This window comes from Venturia canescens, chromosome 6, assembly GCF_019457755.1.
Source record: "Venturia canescens isolate UGA chromosome 6, ASM1945775v1, whole genome shotgun sequence".
Taxonomy (NCBI): domain Eukaryota; kingdom Metazoa; phylum Arthropoda; class Insecta; order Hymenoptera; family Ichneumonidae; genus Venturia; species Venturia canescens.
Window position 1 is genome coordinate 3,489,204 of NC_057426.1, and position 17,557 is coordinate 3,506,760.

General features: G+C 46.6%; 1 protein-coding gene across 1 annotated transcript in view; it reads left to right on the top strand.

The window, feature by feature from the left end:
- LOC122412542 (probable serine/threonine-protein kinase dyrk2) overlaps positions 1–17,557 on the top strand; it is a 193,927-nt gene that overhangs the window by 76,710 nt on the left and 99,660 nt on the right. The window contains exon 2 of the mRNA XM_043422146.1: positions 2,441–5,102. Coding sequence (XP_043278081.1) covers positions 3,006–5,102 — 2,097 coding nt within the window. The 5' untranslated portion in view covers positions 2,441–3,005. The remainder of the gene's footprint in view (positions 1–2,440; positions 5,103–17,557) is intronic.

Sequence of the window (17,557 nt, forward strand, 5' to 3'; positions counted from 1 at the left end):
AAGAGAGAAAGAATTTAACGTTCTCCGCTTGATTTTTACAACTCTTTTCTCTTTTTACATATATTCTGTGAAAACAATGACTCTGTTTGAGCTCGATCGACGTTGCGCAGTTTTCTCGTTCGATCGGCGTGTGCACGCTGCTGCACCAGCCCATATTCGAAGAGAGTAAATATGCGGAGCTCTCTTTCTCTCTCCTCTTGCCAGCCCTCTCTCGCTCTACCTATCGATAGATTAGATAACTCTTAACGAATGGCTATTCCCTCCTTGGTCACAAGTATATACATGACTGCACAATATATAGTAGCAGTTATTCTTTGATTTCCCGCCACTCAACGAGCCATTGTGTTGCCAAGTTTCTCCGAGATAGAGAGAGAGTGTGTGTGTGTGTGTCACGCTTGCTGGTTTATGAAGGGACTTTGTTGCTGTTTTTTTTTTTTTTTTTTTTTTTTTTTTTTTTTTCATTCTTTTTTCTTATCTCGTTATTCTGCACTTCGTTAATACACGTGTACGTCTATCTATCCGTTAAAGATGTTAATTCTCACCTTTGTTTCTCGCGCGCGAGCTGTTTTGCCTCTATTTCTTTGTCCTTCTTAGATTTTACATGTGTACACTCTGCTACGGTAGGACTCTCAACGAGGCATTGGCCCGTTGAGAGTCTACAGAAAAACATCTGATTAACGGGGAGATTAATCGCTTTCTCGAACTTGCTTTGTCTTTCTCGAATGATTGAAACTCGCCTGCTGTAGCATCTCTGCTCACCTCCTGGTCTAACTCTGCCTCTTTGAAAGTAGTTTTTTTTTTGTTTTGTTTTCTCTCTCTCTCTCTCTCTCTCTCTCTCTCTCTCTCTCTCTCTCATTTTCACGAAGCTCGCAACGTTGGAGTTGAACGAAACGATGTGAAAAACGTGGCAGTAATTGCAGTGATTCTGCAATTTCGTTTGCTGGGGAATTTGCAATTGGTAGTTTTTCAGGCTGAAATAAAAAAATTGGTGAATGAAAAATGTTGGTTTTTTCGTTGATTTCGTTGGAGCGCAACGCGGCAATAACTTGAGCGTCGCCATGTTTCTGGATTTTGATGAAGCCGAAAAGTCTTTTTGAATCCTCGACTGCGTGCGAATTGTCGACCGATGAAAAGAACAGTTTGCATTAACATGGACGCCGAAATATTCGGTGAGCCATCGAATCTGTGCTGCGCAAGGAGACTTTTGAAACAAAAAGGGCTCGTGGGGGTCGCGGGAACGGGGAGCGAGGGAAGGAGGAGAAGATATCTTCGCGACCTTCGACCGTGGACCACCCAACCAAACGAATCAAACGAATCCTCAACGACTTTAATTACCGTCTAGACATACACCGCTAATTGCGAAATAATTGCGTGAATAAACATACACGCGTATTCGACTGCTGGCAATCCTACGCTTTAAATCCCGTCTCGAAAGCCTGCAGGAAGTCACAGTACTGGAAGATTATCACTGGACTTATTGCTACGTACGTGCTCCTCGAGAACGAGCAGGAGGGGATCCACGCTTTGTCGACCCTAATACACGTTGCCTGAGGAATTTCGCGTAGGAACGCCACCGACCTCTCGTCCGACCCTTCGATCGGGCATATATATTCGTTCCAACGATAATTATCATTATTTTATTACTAATTTGATTTATTATTTGTGTCTATTATTTTATGGTTTATTACTCCCCTCCCAGGCTTCTTTTTCGCAGCTATTTCTTAACGTTTTTTATGACTTTTTGTTCAACCAACAAAACGGGTTGTAAACCAACGTTCGTGTCATCGCATATCATCCAATATTTGCATAATCACTTCGCAGAAGACTCGATCATTCGTATTGAGTGTTACGAGCTGTCGTTAACTCATTGTTAACCAGATTCATTCGTTTTATTTGATTTTTCATTTTTTTTTTTTCATCAGTTCGAAGGACTTGCTCGTTTGATTTTTCATCTTCCATCGACAGTGGAATGTGTTTTTTTCTTTTCGACTCATCCGTGCACGAACGCAAAATGGCCATTTCGTCGCACTCACCGTTAGCATCGACGAAATTCGTCATTTGACCGAATCCTCGATATTCACTGAGCTCACGTTAGTTACTAAATTCCATTGGCTTGTTATCCGATCCACTCGTATTTTAACAGTCGCAGCATCTCTCGAATAATTCATTGCATAACGTAACTTTAATTGTTTGCACCGCACAGACACAAGTATCTCGATTGGCATCGTACAAAGTAGCTCAAACGAGACGATTTATTTGAGTTTTTTGTTTTCTTTCGAATGAGCGTAGCTCGCCACGCTTTTATTCGTTATCGAGATCGTTGTGCAGTGATATGTTACCACGTAATAATCGTTTATTTCAATCATATTATGTCAGTAGTCATGCATATTTTTTTTCTTTTGAGTTGTCAACCCGAACCCCGTCCTAATTTGTGTTTCAGATCCCAATGTGTAAACTCGTTGGGAAGCTCGCGGACGGGAAGATCGGACTGCGCTAAGAGCACACGACACACTTGCACTAACCGCTAAAAAACATAGGAAGATAAAATCGAACAAAAGTTTCGCATCGTTCATTAGCTTGAAGATAAATCAAAGTAAGAAACGTATAAAAAAAGAAAAACCCAAAGGAAAAGAAAGAAAAAATGTTGACGCAGTGGCATCGTCATCAACGTCAACACCGTCACGAGAGTCGTCGGACGTGGGAAACGCAACGTCAGACGAAAAAACGAGACAACGTTGTCGCGAATGTTGGTCAATGCGGAGAATTCAGACGATAGAATATCCAATTTAGTTTTCACAGCAAGGAATCCCCGCGGCACGGCTTCGGATCAGACGTAACGCCGGATAAGTAGAATCGTTAAGAGACGTTTTGTTGTTTCCCTCGACGAAATAAATCCTCAGGGTGGTGTTCGACAACTCGGGCGTGAGAAAAACAAATGCGAAGGTCGAGACTCGGTGCCCTCCGGTAGCGCGAGCGGACGAGAGACCACCGAGGAAAGAGAGACGATGTTGGGCGTGAGTCAGCCGAGCAACCCGCCCTCGAGCCTGCGACACTCGGCGAGCTTCTCTTGCCTTCAGCGAAGCTCCAACGGTGAGAACGGTCATCGCGCTAGAACTTCGACGCTGCCGCAGCAGCCGAACGCTCAATTGCCAACTGGCTCGGCTCATCATCATCAGCATCACCATCATTACGCCGGGCCGAGCTCGCTGCAACAACACACCTCCAATTCTTCCCGTAGAATCGAACCTAAAGTGGATAATTCTAGTGAAAATAAGACCGAAAGCGGCAGCAACGATTACGGCTTCGTGAGGATAAGACCCCGGCTGAGGAGCACCAATTCAGCTGTACTTCGGGAAGACGCGGACAACCGTAACTGGCAGACTCGTTACAACGAACGGGAAACTTTGGCTAAATTCAAACAGGAAAGTTCAGCGAGCGAAATAGAAGCTTCGAGCGACAAGAGCTCCGGTGGCCTCAGAGAAAACAGAGATTCCGGCAAGATTCATCAGACGAATAATCAGAATCCTCTGAGAGGCGCCCTCATACTCTTCACAGCCTCGACCTCCTCCTGGTGGAAGGCGAAGCGAGAAGAGCTCGCGACCTCCTCGATAGCTTCGTCCTCTTGCTCGTCGGGCACGACGGAACACAAGTGGTCAAACACAAGTGCTGCGGGGAACGCGATGACGCCGGCATCCTCGGGCAACGGCGTTTCTAACGACAGAAAGTGGATAACGCACAATCAACAATCGCAGCATCACTCGATTGGCAATCCCGCAGGGAACTCGTCGTCGTCGACGTCGAGCGAGAGAAAGTGGCCTTCCAAAGGAACAGCGGCGTCGAGTCCCCCTGCGACGGGCAGTTGCAACAGCGGTGGTGCAACCAAAGATGACAAGTGGACGAGCGCGAGCGCAGCTTCGATCTCGCCCTCGTCGGCGGGTCAAGATCGCAAGTGGCGCTCGCTCGGGGCGCTCTTGCGCACCCCCAATTCCGCGGCTTCCTCAGCCAGCTTGACCAACTCCCAGCAATATTCTCGGAACACGGAAAACAACAATTTCGCCCATAACATGAGCGTGTCGATGATAGAAAACGTGGTCTCGGGGGAGGGCTCGAGAGAGTGCTCGACGGTCGGGCCGCCCTGGAAGTCCTTGCGATACCCGGCGAGCGGACAAGCGACTTCTTATTCGGCCGGACGACCATCCTGGTCGGAGAAAGACTCCGGCGTGGCTCGGGACACCGGTGAATTCCCGCGGCCCGTTAGATCCGGAAAAGTAAGCAGGAGATTGTATCAAGAGAGTGGGAACGAATCGCCCGAGAGTAAATCGGAGACGTGGGAGGAGCGCAGAGGCAATAAGGGACGCGGCGAGTCTTCGGGCGACGAAACGACGAGCTGGAAGAAGAAGTCAGCGAGTGGCAACGTCAGAGAATGCTTTCAGAGATTGGACGAACAAGCTGTCGGAGTTGGCCTCCGAGACGCGTCAACGCGCTCCATCAGAGCTCAGAGTTTCTATTTGCTCGACGATTTTTTGCGACCCCCTCAACAGCAGCTGCAGCAGCACCACCAACAACAGCAAAACCAACAGCAGCAGCAATCTCAGTCCTCCTCAAAGTGCAGCCTCGATCTCTGGCTACCGTCGCAATACCCTCGAACCAACGGCAGTCAGGAACGAAGTGCGAGATCGAACGAGCTCTCCAGCAAGAATTGTAGCGGCGTCGGCAAGCACGCTCATCAACAAACTTCATCCTCCTCGTCCTCGTCCACGTGCAACCTAACTCAACAACAAAGAAACAATCTCTCCAACATAACACCACCGAGAAGACACAATTCGAGCTCCGACAGCCTCGAAGTCGCTACCAGCCCCCTCCCTCCTCCCGTTCCACCACCTCCGCCCCCGGAGATCGGCAACAGGGACAAGGAACGCGGCGGCGGTGCCTCCAACGACCAACAAAACTCTTACCGGGATAAAGACATTGCTCCGGGCAATGCTAGCGGGAATGCGGCTAGTGCAACCACCTCCGCCACAAGCCTCAACGTGCCGTCAGCCTCGTCGTGCCACTGTAGAATGTGCTGGGCGAGCTTGCAACAGAGATCGTTCCGCGATGAGGTAAGTCACTCTCTCTCTCTCTCTCTCTCTCTCTCTCTCTCTCTCTCTCTCTCTCGCCCCGTTCACCTCCGTTCCTTATCTCCGAGAGCCGGCATCTCGTCATACACATACACAGCTCCGTGAACCCAGCGGAGAAATGTTGTGGCGTTTGTCAGGGAGAGTATCAAAGTGAACGTAGTGCGAGACGGAGGTGCTGGTTCGCTCTCGTGGAGATTTACTATCGCGCAAAATGCTTACGAGTCTGATGCGCGATTATCGTTGTATCGCGCTCCCTGGTCGCCCTTCCATCCGCGGAGGCGAACCTCCGTCGACCCTCGTGTCGGGTAATCCTTCCCCGGGATTATTCTCGCAATCGTCCTTTAAACCGTACGCAGCGTCGACGGGGCTTGGAGAGATCGGGTAATTAAGATAAGCGCCGGGATCCGATAACACTCGCGGGATCTCGTCCCGATATTTTGGCAACGATGATGCGAGTCCGCTCGACCTTCCGGGGTCGATGAATCTCTCGATATTCGTTGCGCCAAGTTATTACTTCGTCCCGTTCGCGCTCATCGGGCTCGTTTCGACGCCCGCGCACGAACGCATCGATCCAATCGAATGTTTTTCCACCGTTGCGCTTTCGTAGCTCGCGATGACAATTACAACATCATTCGTGTCCGCGCCGCTGAATTTGTGAACGAAAAGCCCCAGCGCAGCGAGAGCGAGCGTCGACCGTTAAATGGCCAAGTATATATATAATAACGGGCAAGAGTTTTTTTAAGAGCGCCGTCACGTTTCAACGTCAATGGCACGATATTCGAGCGCGACTGAAGCCCGTTGTAACTCCGATGAAGCACAATCGGAGTTGGGGAATCCTTCGCGTATACTCTCTGTGCTCATAAGAGAAACGAGAAGCGCGCGAGCGCGTGTCCCGGCAGTTGAATAGGCTCGTGAACGAGATAGCGAACGATAGGATAATCGATCCTATCGTAAAAAGTAAAGAGCCGTCGCACACGACACTGCCTCGTTGGCTTCTTACACTTTCAATCTCTTCCGCTTTCCATACTTCGCTACCTCGAGTATGTGTGTGTGTGTGTGTGTGCGCGCGTCACGTAATAATGTGCGGGAGGCCCCGCTCCCGTTGCTTGCTCTTAAAACATCATCCGCGAGAGCTCGCCGTACTTTTCATTGCCCCGATGATATATTCGTCCCATCAATAGTCGTAAGTCGTAAGCGATCAAATAAATTTCTCCTTCCGAGAGATGTATCTCTCGTTTCGTACTGCCTGCGTGTATCGCGAGGCATAAGAAAAAGCTTCGATTAACCACCGCCGGCTTCGAAGGGAATTCAAGCTAATGATCCCTCTCTCGTGACGTAATCGGAAATCTTTATCTCCAAGAGGACCAGATTTATTCCTGGCTCGGAAGAAAAAGATAAAAAAATGAGCAGCAGCTGAAAGAAATATGATGGAAAGGTGGAGAATGAATTGTACATCGCTTGTGACAGATCAGCTCGTACCGGAGAGATTTAAATCAAGCTCAATTACCAATAGCCATTGAAAAATTGATCGAGTGACAGAGGAGGTCGAGAGAGCGAGAGAGAGAGAGAAGGCACACGAAATATATTCTTGGAGCTGGGCAACAAAGTGCAGAGGGTACTCGTATTTCTATCTCTCCGATGCAGCAATGGACTGTTCTATTATTAGCTAGACGGGAGAGAGAGAGAGAGAGAGAGAGAAAGCGAGCAATGCGTCCCAGCAAAAAGGGGGATGGAGAGCGAGCACGAAAGAAATAGACGCGCGGTGAGGGCGCCTTGAGGAGCGAAAGCCTGCCAGCGCTATTTATCCACTGAGACTCGGAACGTTGAAACGAGCATCCGGCGAACGTTTCTTGCATTTTTTCATTTCGTATTTTCCCCTCCAAACGCGCACAAATCCGAGCCGAATTGAACGAAATTAAAGGCCCGCTTCCGGACGTAGATGAGCGGCGGGCTCAAGCGCGCCGGGCCTAATTAACAGGACGCGCCGCGATTTGTACGAGCTGTCAAACGCACGAGCTCGCGTCTCATTTCGCATCGAAAACGTAACTCAATAGCACTCGCGGATGCACCGAAGTAGGCCTCATAATTGTAACGATCCGGCTCTGGTAGCTGGACATTCGAAACGCCCGGTTAGCCTCAAAGCCCAATGGGACGAAAAAGGATAAGCAGCAACGCTCTGTGCGCGCGCGAAGGAGGATACACACAGCGCTCGAGATCGAAGTTGAAAGATAGAAGCGAGGAGCCCCCGCGCGCACGAGGATATCGCACGTCGAGATCTCCCTCGGCGGACTCTCTCTCTCTCTCTCTCTCCCCTTGGTCCAGGCAACGCGTCCATCCGCGCGCGCAAAGCAGCGCGAGAGCGTGCGTCGAAACACAGCGAGCTTGATTTATCGTCATTGAAATACACCGTGCGCGCGCGGCCCCGCGGCTTCGGTGAGAGGTTGCGGAGCGAACGTACACTTTATATATAAACAGGCTTATACCGAGCCCTGATCTCGCCTTGCTTGTGTATTCCGGCCCGTTGTTCTGCCATCTTTTAAAACGCTCCGCGGGAGCGCACCCGCGCGCTCCTCGTTCAACGCCCGATAATGCGCTCCTCTACCTGCTTCTTCGTGTGTGCGCGCACCGTCTCTCAAAAGTATTCCGTGCTTGCGCGACCGAATAGCGACTCTCGCTTGAACGATTAGAACGATCTCTGGCACGTCAGACTCCCTCGCGCTTCTCAACTCGTCTCCTCTCTCATTTCACCGTATTTTATCTCCTCTGACGAGCGAACCCGTCACCCAAGCCGCGTATTCAAAGGAGGACACCTTCCTTCAAATACACCTAGAGATCTCCATTGTTGTCGCTCGCCCGCATGACAAGGATTGCCTCGATTGGACCCCTCGTCCCATACGAATATCCCGGGATTCAAACCGCTCCCGCGCCTCGACGGCTACACTCGATCGCCGCATCGGATCTACAGCAGCCTGCTTTCATAGCCCGCGTTCCATGAGTTGCGTGTTCGAATACTGCTCCGAATACGGAGCGACCGGAAAGTTTGAATAAATAAACGGAGCAGGAGGAGCACGAGAAAATAAGAAAGCATTCGGTCCCTTCTCTCACCCTTCGAGACGTCGAGATAAAAGAAACTCTCGATTGCTCGTGTGCGCACCGAGTGAACGCGCCGACGAGAGCGGCCCCACGAATTTATGCTTTCTCCATTTCGTCATCAATTTTTACGATCTACTCTTTCGATCTCGAAGCAGATCGCGCCGCGATGCGAGATTTTAATATCTCAAAGGAGGAAAATTGGGCTCGCCGTGTGTAACACACACTTTTGAGGTGTCAAAAGTCACAACTCCCCCGGAGGATTCGTCCTTCGCTGCGCGATCCAACTTTCCTTTCGGGTCCTACAGCCTCTCGTTGGTTCTGCAGCGATTAATAGAAACCTCGAGTGCCGTGTCACAAGCCCTCGTTATCTCGACTGACAACTTGTCGAAGCCTCTTCTTCGATCGATCGTTCGTCCTTGCCGGCTTCACCGGCTCATTTATCCCCGTTGAAACGGTACGCGCTGCATGCAAACTTTATGATTTTTATTCTCTTTGACGCGCGCGACCTTCGAGAGTATCTCGTGACGATAATTCGAGCAATTCGTCTCCTTTTTCATCGACATCAAAAGCCTCGTACCTGCGACTTTGTCAGTCGATGCCTCCACACGTCGAAGTGGCGTTTCGCGGTTCATCGCTGCACCCTCCTCGCCACAGTGGTGGCCTACATTCACTCATTTTACGGGAATCCACTCGATTTTCTCACGACTCGCGCGCCAATTATCGGACTCGATTGGAAACGTCATTACCAAAATGCCTGAAAGAGAAGCTTTCCAATTGCTCCTCAACTCGCTCACGATGCGGCGCGTCGCTCGGTTAAACACGAACGCGACAAAAGTGAAATAATAATTTAACCGCCTCGAGCCTACGGACATCTCGTAACTGGTACTCTAATGCGTCGACGAAGAGGTAACGTGGCTTTTTACGGTGTTGGAGATAAGCCTCCCCCGCGCTTGTCAGCAATGCAAACAAATAATTTCAAAGTGAAACGACATTCCGGCTGGTGCACGCCACCCGGCTACCAACCTAAATATAGTTCAACAATTTCTAGTGACTGCGCTCTCGCCTTGTCGCTGTGCTCTCCCGGACGTGCACCAGTCCTCGTCGCGAGCTAATCTTCTATCCGGTACTCGGTGCATCGCGCTCGCGGTGCAGTGGATAACGAAAAAGCTTTTATTCCATTGACGCGCGATTTCCCGTTACCCTTTTGGGCTGTCTCTGGACCGAGATGTTGAAAAATTTTCATCGATTTTGTCTCGAGCCTCGAGAGACGAGCCAGGATCGAAAAAAGTTTTCAGGAGCAGCCTCGTTTGTTTGTGTTTTTTCTCATTGTCCCATAATCCCGACACCGCAATCTCGACGTTGCGCGACTCCTCGACAGAAATGCCATTCGACTATTTCTGACTCGAAGCTTTCCGAGCTCCTCGAGAACACGCTCCCCGTGCACTCCCGGACCTCGAATATATTCACGGATATTATTTCTCGGATTGCGACGATATTGCTTCCATTTCCGAACTCAAGGCCCTCGGTGCTTTCGTCGCAAACACTTTGAGCTTGCGCGAGAAAAGAGTCTTCCGGCTAAAAGTTGATCTATAAGTTCATTCGCGTGGAATAATTTGCGCAACTCATCCAGCGCCAGCGATCGGTAGACTTTACCATTCGAGGATACCTTTATTTTCATTATCAACATCCCTCCTTAAATTCAAACGCTACCGAGTAAATTTTTTTTTTTTTTTTTTTTTTTTTTTCAAATTGAGAAAAAGTACACAAAATAAAGAGGAAGGCCTTGGGAGGAGTAATTTCTCATCTAGCCAAGCTACCGAGTAACTTTGTCGCTTCGCTTGTGGCGCCATCGTCTCTTTCTCTCTCTCCCTCTCTCAGCTTATTCCAACTCCGTGATCAGCCTCTGATTCACAGGGCTCTGCTCACCTGCTGCAACATTGCCCGATGCTAGTGCAGCATCCTACAGAATCTGCTTTACCGACCGTTGGACTCGTGAGTCTGGAGATTTTCGGTGGTCACTTATCTTCGGTGCTCGCTGTTCGGTGATCGTCGTTTAAAATGCGTCCGTCTGGTGTCGAACTTGGTGTTCGTGGGTGCACGAGGCCTTGGCGAATGCCAGCAGGCTTTTTCGAATTCTTGGCCAATGAATTTGTTGTTGATCGTTTGGCTACTGTTCTGAAAACCATTTTTTCGAGTGTCGTTGATTTTTTTCGAGATTCATAATTTCACGGGCAAAGAGGAATTCTCGTGGACGGAAAAATGGTCGAAGGTAATAAAAAAAGCCGAAAAAACTGACGCTGCGTGGCTTTTTATTCGAATCGAAACTTTGCAGAAAAACACACTCGAGCGTCAGGCGTTTGGCCTCGAATGAGTTTTCCGCACCGCTTTCGAGATCCACTCGAATTGAAAAAATGTTCCTTTGACATTGAAACTAAAGGTAATAACTCATGCAATTCAATGTTGAGCATTGAGAGCAGTTCCTTTCTAAATGCGTTCCTAGCCGATTATCAACGCTGATAAATGACGCAACGAGCAAGTTTTTCATCGTCGGACCACGAGTACAAGGACATAATCTCGGTACGTGGACGTAGAAACGTGAAAGCGGGGAAAAAACGAGAGCAGAGAAAAAGGAGAAAAATGAGCCGTGACCCATTGAATCGTGTGTACTTTTCCCCGAAGTGGAGAACACCTTCGTTCGCGGTTGTATATGCACGTGCGCGCCCACACCGACACGTAACTTTCGAGTTATTGTTGAGCCGCACTCCTCGCGTAAAGTTCTGTAATGAAAAATCGTATTTTCAAGGTGCGCGTCGCGCGTATGCTCGGTCCATCGTCGTCGGGCTTCCCGCCGCGTCCTCGCCCTTCGCCCGCGAGCAGATTTTTTGCACGAGAAACTCCGCAGCCACTATTTTACTTCTCGATAGAAATTCTCCACAAATTTACGATCTTGCATGCGGAGCGAAAGATCCGCAAAAATTTGCAAGCCCCCTTCCTCCTCCGCGCTCTCAATTCCTCCCCATTTTCACCTCGGCGCAGCAGAAGTCAACGTTTCTTCAAGTTGCACATAAATATACACGGATAGTTACCGGTTTCCCTGACAAGTGGCACTATTACGAGAGCAAGCTCGCGAGTCAATATCGCCGCCATCGACTTATTGCCAAGTTCCCTGGTACGTGGGTTGACAACGCGCGTTCACTGCTACGCGGAATCCCTAAGTTTATTATTACACGCAAGCTGCCATGCTATTTTAAATTATTACTACGATTACTAAATCTATCTCGCTACACGGGATAAGATTGTCCGCGGAGTGGCTATCGAATGTGCTATTCCAGCAAGAGCCTCCGCACTGCTCTAGAGAAATGCTCTGACGAAAAGCATGGAGAAACTTAGCTGGACGTCGAAAAGCACAGAGTCGCCGAGAGTATCGAAAACATTTCGAGACTTGTGTCAACGAGGCTTCCCAACAAGTTTATTAACGCGAGTTTGATTGATGAGCTCTCAATGGAAAGTGATAGCGAAAAATCGCAGCTCCAGCTACTTTCCCCGAGAGTAACCGATCGCTCTACCGTTTAATGGTCACTGCGCGCCCGCTGGTGTATAGACGCGTGCACACACAAGTTATAAAATATGATATAAAGGACGTGACGCGCGGAACGATGTGGGTTGCGGTAGGTCTCGACAGACGGATAGTCGCTTGCTCGTTTTACGTAACCCGCCACCGAGAAATCCTACTTTTCTTAACCATCGTGTATAGATTCATTGAATATTATGCCAATGCAGCCGTTCCTGTGTGCGCGCCTTGCCAATGTGAACGTTACACGTGTCCATACCTGGGCTACAAAAGTATATTTATGAAGACGGTGCTGCATAGTTCCCACTTGAAATTGACGGGGCGAGTAGATCGATTAGTCCTCGAGAGATTATCGCGTTGGAGAAGTTTTTTTCTCTGATTCTCTGGCGATGAGATAACGAGAAGAATTAGGGTTAGTTTATGTTAAATGTCTCGGCCCATGTAGGAAACGCCAAGCTTGACAATAGGGCCAATGCTTGGCCCACGCATGGCTTGTCGAGTATATTTTGCCAAGCTTGGCCCCGTCCTTGGACGTTTATTGGCTGCCGTATAAAAAAAAAGAATATTTTTGCCAATATGCAACCGACAGTCGGCCCTTGAATGGTAGCCAATGATCGGCCGAACGAACTTTATCAGTCTTGGGCCATTATCGGCTGATGACCGAAAACCTTGAATATTTTTTACTATATATTTCCCGGTAAAAATGCAATACTTGGCACATGAATGGTAACCAATCATTGGCCAAGCGAATTTTACCAGTTTTGGACCATTTTCGGGCCGATGACTGTATACTATTGTATTACTAAATTTGTCAATAGAAATGCAATACCAGAGGGCCCATTTCGCACCAATGAGTTTTAATGAATTTCTCCCAGTGATGAAAGTTTGAATTATATTTCTTTCTTTGTACAAAAATTTAGATCAAATTTCTTTTCCGTCAACAACTTTGATGAACTTCCTTTTTAAGTGATGAGAGTTCGGGACTTTTCTCGCCAGATTTTCTTCACCCACATTCTCTATAGCAATGGCGAGGAGCCACTTTGAAGGAGCCTGTACGTCTACAAATCTTACAACGCGGATCTGTATTGGGCCAATAACTGCTAGGCGCAAGCTAAAAAACCCACATTCGTCTTGTCGTAGACGTCTGACGACGAGAGACTCGCTACTTCTCAACTAATCCACAGAGAGCAAAATTATATCCGCTGTCAAATGGGCTAGTCTTACTTGTTCTTACGGACACTTGCTCGAGGTCAGTGGCAATATTTAAATTAGGAAAAGGCTTCGCGTTCTCGACTCTCGCTAATGTTTCGGGGTAATTCAGTTGGCCTGGCGATTTGTAAAGGAAAATACTGAAGTACTTCGTTTTTCGGTTGTTTCGATTATTTTTTTCATCTTTCACAGCAAGTTGTTATTTTTAACTCGGAATCGAATTGAGCACGATCATCGAATCCTGAAATTTTTCGTCCATACCGCAACGAATATTTTCACTTCGTATCATTCGTTTGGCTCCATTGTTAATAGACAATGATTTCCATACGTTGCCGCCAGTCATCGCGATTCGATCAACGAACTTGTTGACAGACTCCCTCCACAGCGAAATTTTCAACGTTTTATTTCCATCGTACTGAAACATGCACGAAGCATGTTTTTCAATGCTCGTTGAATTTTTTAGAGCCGCTGATAAATCGTTGGCATTCGGCCACTCGCGCGATGAATCAGACTGAATATTGAATAAGAAAAGCCATAAATTTATGTAGAATTCGAAAGTGCATGAGATCGCGCCGGTAATGAACGAGCCGAATAAAAGCTGAAATTGAAATGAAAATAGTTTTTGTTTGAATTCTCTCGCTGCACTCGTGTCAATACTCGACATCGTAAATTCCTCATTTCTTTCAACTTCTATTCATATTTCGTCAGTATTTCGTCGATGTTAAGAAATCGGTTGGACAACGAGGAGAAAAAGGGGCGAAAAAACGAGCTCGAGTAACTATTCTTAAGCGCGGAGGAGCGAGCCCAGGCACGATAAATCACGCAATGTATGTATTTTAAATCGATATTTTACTTGCGCAATTTTCGGCAACGAACCAGAACCGTTTTTCGCCACAGCTGTTTCTCCCCTACACTCCGTATAATGGGATCATTTTATGCTTTAATTTCCTCGGAGAGTTATGAACCTGGTCAAACCACATATTGCACATAATACAAGCGTACGTGCGCGTATCGGAAGTCAGGTCAATGCGGACTACCTGAGCAGAGTGTCTGATAAATTAGACGACAAATATTTTCTCACACCTTATTCCGACTGCGATGGCAAAGCTTCGAATTTTAAAGAAAACCGATTTTTTCGTTTTTTCTTCAGTTTTCTCCCTTAATTATAAGTCAATGGGGTCGCTCCGGCGCTCGTTCTCTTTGCATTTTCATTCTCTCCGTCTCTCCAATTAATTCCCATAGTTCCATTAATTCACGTTTTATAAACGAGCTTTTCAAGATCGCGTCAGCAACGACTTGACGAGAAAAAATAATGCGACTTTATGAAAATTCGGTACGAGCCAGTACGTTTTTCATATTCGAACGAAAACAACCCGACGAAATTATCGACGCAGATGCTCGAACGCCTCCTGACTCTTTCCACGTGAGTAATGAACTGGTTTCGCATTACGGAATCTGCGGTACGTCCCCCGAGCGTGAATGAAAAGTTGTCAATATTGAAATTGAAGATAGAATAAGAGGGTTGTTAAAGCTGGAGAGAGCTGTGAGGCTGCTCCTAATTATTTTAGTAGCTCTCGGTCTCGTGGAAAGTTATCCGGGTGTGCCGCCCGAGCGGTGCACGTATCAAGCTCGTGTCTAACATTTCACAAGGGAGCATATAAAGTTGTAACACCCAAGAATCAAAGTTATAAATATAGCATAGAAATTTATGGGCTATCGCGCCGTTGGACAAAACACGAGATCGTATCGAGATTGAGCTTTAATGGCGAAACAAAACGATCGATCCGACGTTCACTCCTGCCGAGGAGTTTTAGCACGCGTGTGCGAGCACTTTCTTTGGAGCAATGCATTCACCCGATCACCGTTGAAATGCGTATTTCATTGGTATCTTTTCATTCTTACGCTTTAGCCAATTTATTTAGTTCCGCAATGGCAATAATGGCACGAACAATTGAGACACACCGCGCCGGATTCCAGCTCGAGGGATCGATGAAGTTTCACCTCGTCGCATCTCACTCAAACTTATTAAACTGGCCGTGATTTTTTGAAAACTCCGCATTTAAACTCACGCGAGAAGAAAAAGTATCCTGCGTTTCACAAACTTTTCATAATTACACAATATTTTTCTTCTTCCTATTACTTTCTTTTTTAACCATACGAAATTACATCCCCGGAACATTAAACTTTGCTTAAGTACACACGGGGATAAGCTCGCGGATGAAAAAAATCTTATTAAAAGTTTGCTCCCGATGATGAAGAAATAAAACAACGCGGTACTGATGGTTAAACGCTCGTGTTCCTTCGTTCCAATAAAATCCTAGATTTTCATTCTTTATTACGAATTATTGTTATCATTGTTAAGAAAACGATTATTATTCTCTTTGATGGGGAATGAAAATAAACGCGATCCGAAGGGAACGAGCGCGACCGGATTTTGTCAGGTCTAATGAATTATTCTATATCGAGGCATCCTTGTTATTTCTCGCACAAAACAGCCAAGCACCTTTTTATGTTTTTGTATACTTTCCTTCACAAAGCTTGTATATCGCTTTAAAGCTTTTGTATGCCGCTTAACGTTTTATGAAAACCCTTGACATTTCGAATAAATACGAGATTCCAGGGTCAAAACGAACAGAAGATTATGCATGTAGGAATTGTTATACGAACTATAATAACTCGAGTTATAAAACATGATGAAATATCGTGGCTCACTCGTGACGTTTCATCCTCTACAAATTTTCTTTTCATAAGATACCTCGCCGACGTTGGCTCGAGCCATGAAACAAAAAATTGAAAAATGCCACTCGGTTGCTCAGCTCCAGGGACATGGGAATTACGAGAGAGCAGAGTGAATCAATGCAGGAAAAACTGCCAGCTATGACTAAAGATATTTATCGAATCTTGAAAATTCTAGAGATCGATTAAAGTACAACAGACGCAATAAGGGCCACGCATATTCGAATAACTGAAAGTGGCGAACGAAATGCATGTGCGTGAAATGAGAATGAAATTGTACAGCGAATGAAACTCCACGGAGAGACTTTTATAGCGAAAATTACTATGTTTTTATAGTAACGTCGGACCACATCGATATTATAATAATAATCGCTACAGAGTGTGTCAAATAATGCAAAAGTTTGGGGAACCATTACCACACTTAATATAGGAAATAACGCGCTGAACTATATAAAAAATGAACACCGAGCAAATTTTGATTAAAAACATAGTAAATAATGAAATGATTTGATGAAAATTTAGGAGATAACATAGCAGTCGTTTCTCTGTGCTATACGAAAAATTGCATAGTTTCGTATTTTCCCTTTTACCGCACTGAATTTTCCTCAATAACAGCAAAATTCATGCGCCCACCCAATTATATGAGGCGTTGCGAATATAAACATGAAAATTAACCAGCGGCACATAGTAAAATTTCAAGCAATTTGTCCACTCCAATTCACCAATTTTTAACATTTCGCCAAAGACAGCACGAGTGACATTCGGATATGGATACATCGCTCGATGTAAGAATGTCGCAGCAGACCTAAATTTTGCATGTCGTACATAGTAAAATTTGAGAGAACTATTCGTATAAAAGTGTCTCCGTGTCTAGTTGATAATTCAATTTCGATTGGATTTGAAGATTTTTTGTGCTTTGCAATTCCTTGATTTTTCGATAAAATCGTTTAACGAGGTTGAAATATTCTTTGCCGTTCGAGGGATAAATAACCCTGGAAAGTGCTTACAGTTGAGAAAATAACGTTGAGAACGAAACGTTCGAGTGCGGGCTGTTGGAAGCTGAGATTATAATCCCTGCGATGTGCTCAATTCGAAAAAAAATCGTTCCCCGATACCGCCCCTATGGAGGCTTAGCAGATTCGAGGCTTTTGTAACGACGATAAAATCCGCGTGTACGAAAATGTGTGTTGAATTATGTAAATGTCGAAGAATAATGGATCTCAATATTGTGAGGAAACAACGATTTATCCGAGCTCTTGAAAATCGAGACTCGTTTCCCGACCGGAATTAAAGAGAGCCGCACGTAGTGTGCGCGAAGCCTAGGAGAATAGCGGCGACGGAAGCGTAACTGAGACAAGTCAGTTCGTTACCCGCCACGCAGAAATGTGGGTAAAAGAAAAGATCCTGGTGGTACACAAAAAGGATCCAAGTGGTGGTGCGAGAGGAGCGAAAATTGGCCAAAAATTGGGCGAATGAAATCTGTGGCTAAATCCTTCACCTCGACCGTTGAGTGAATTTCTATGTCAGACTATACGAAGCTCCCCGTGTCCCGCTGTATGGAAGAATGAGATGAAGGAGAAAACGAGAGAAAAGTGAGAGGCGATAAGGAGGAGGAGGAGGAGTGGAGTAGTACGCTCAGTGAAAAAAGCGAGCGAAACGAGAAGGGTAGTCTGGAGAAACGTCGAGACACACGGGAAGCTAGTACACAGTTGGATACTGAATGTTTTTTGTGCCACATATGCCATCGATGCACGTATACATTCGTACATAGGATAACGAATAGAGGAAGGTGGCCGAGGGGCGATGGGCGGGGTAGATAAAAAAGGGT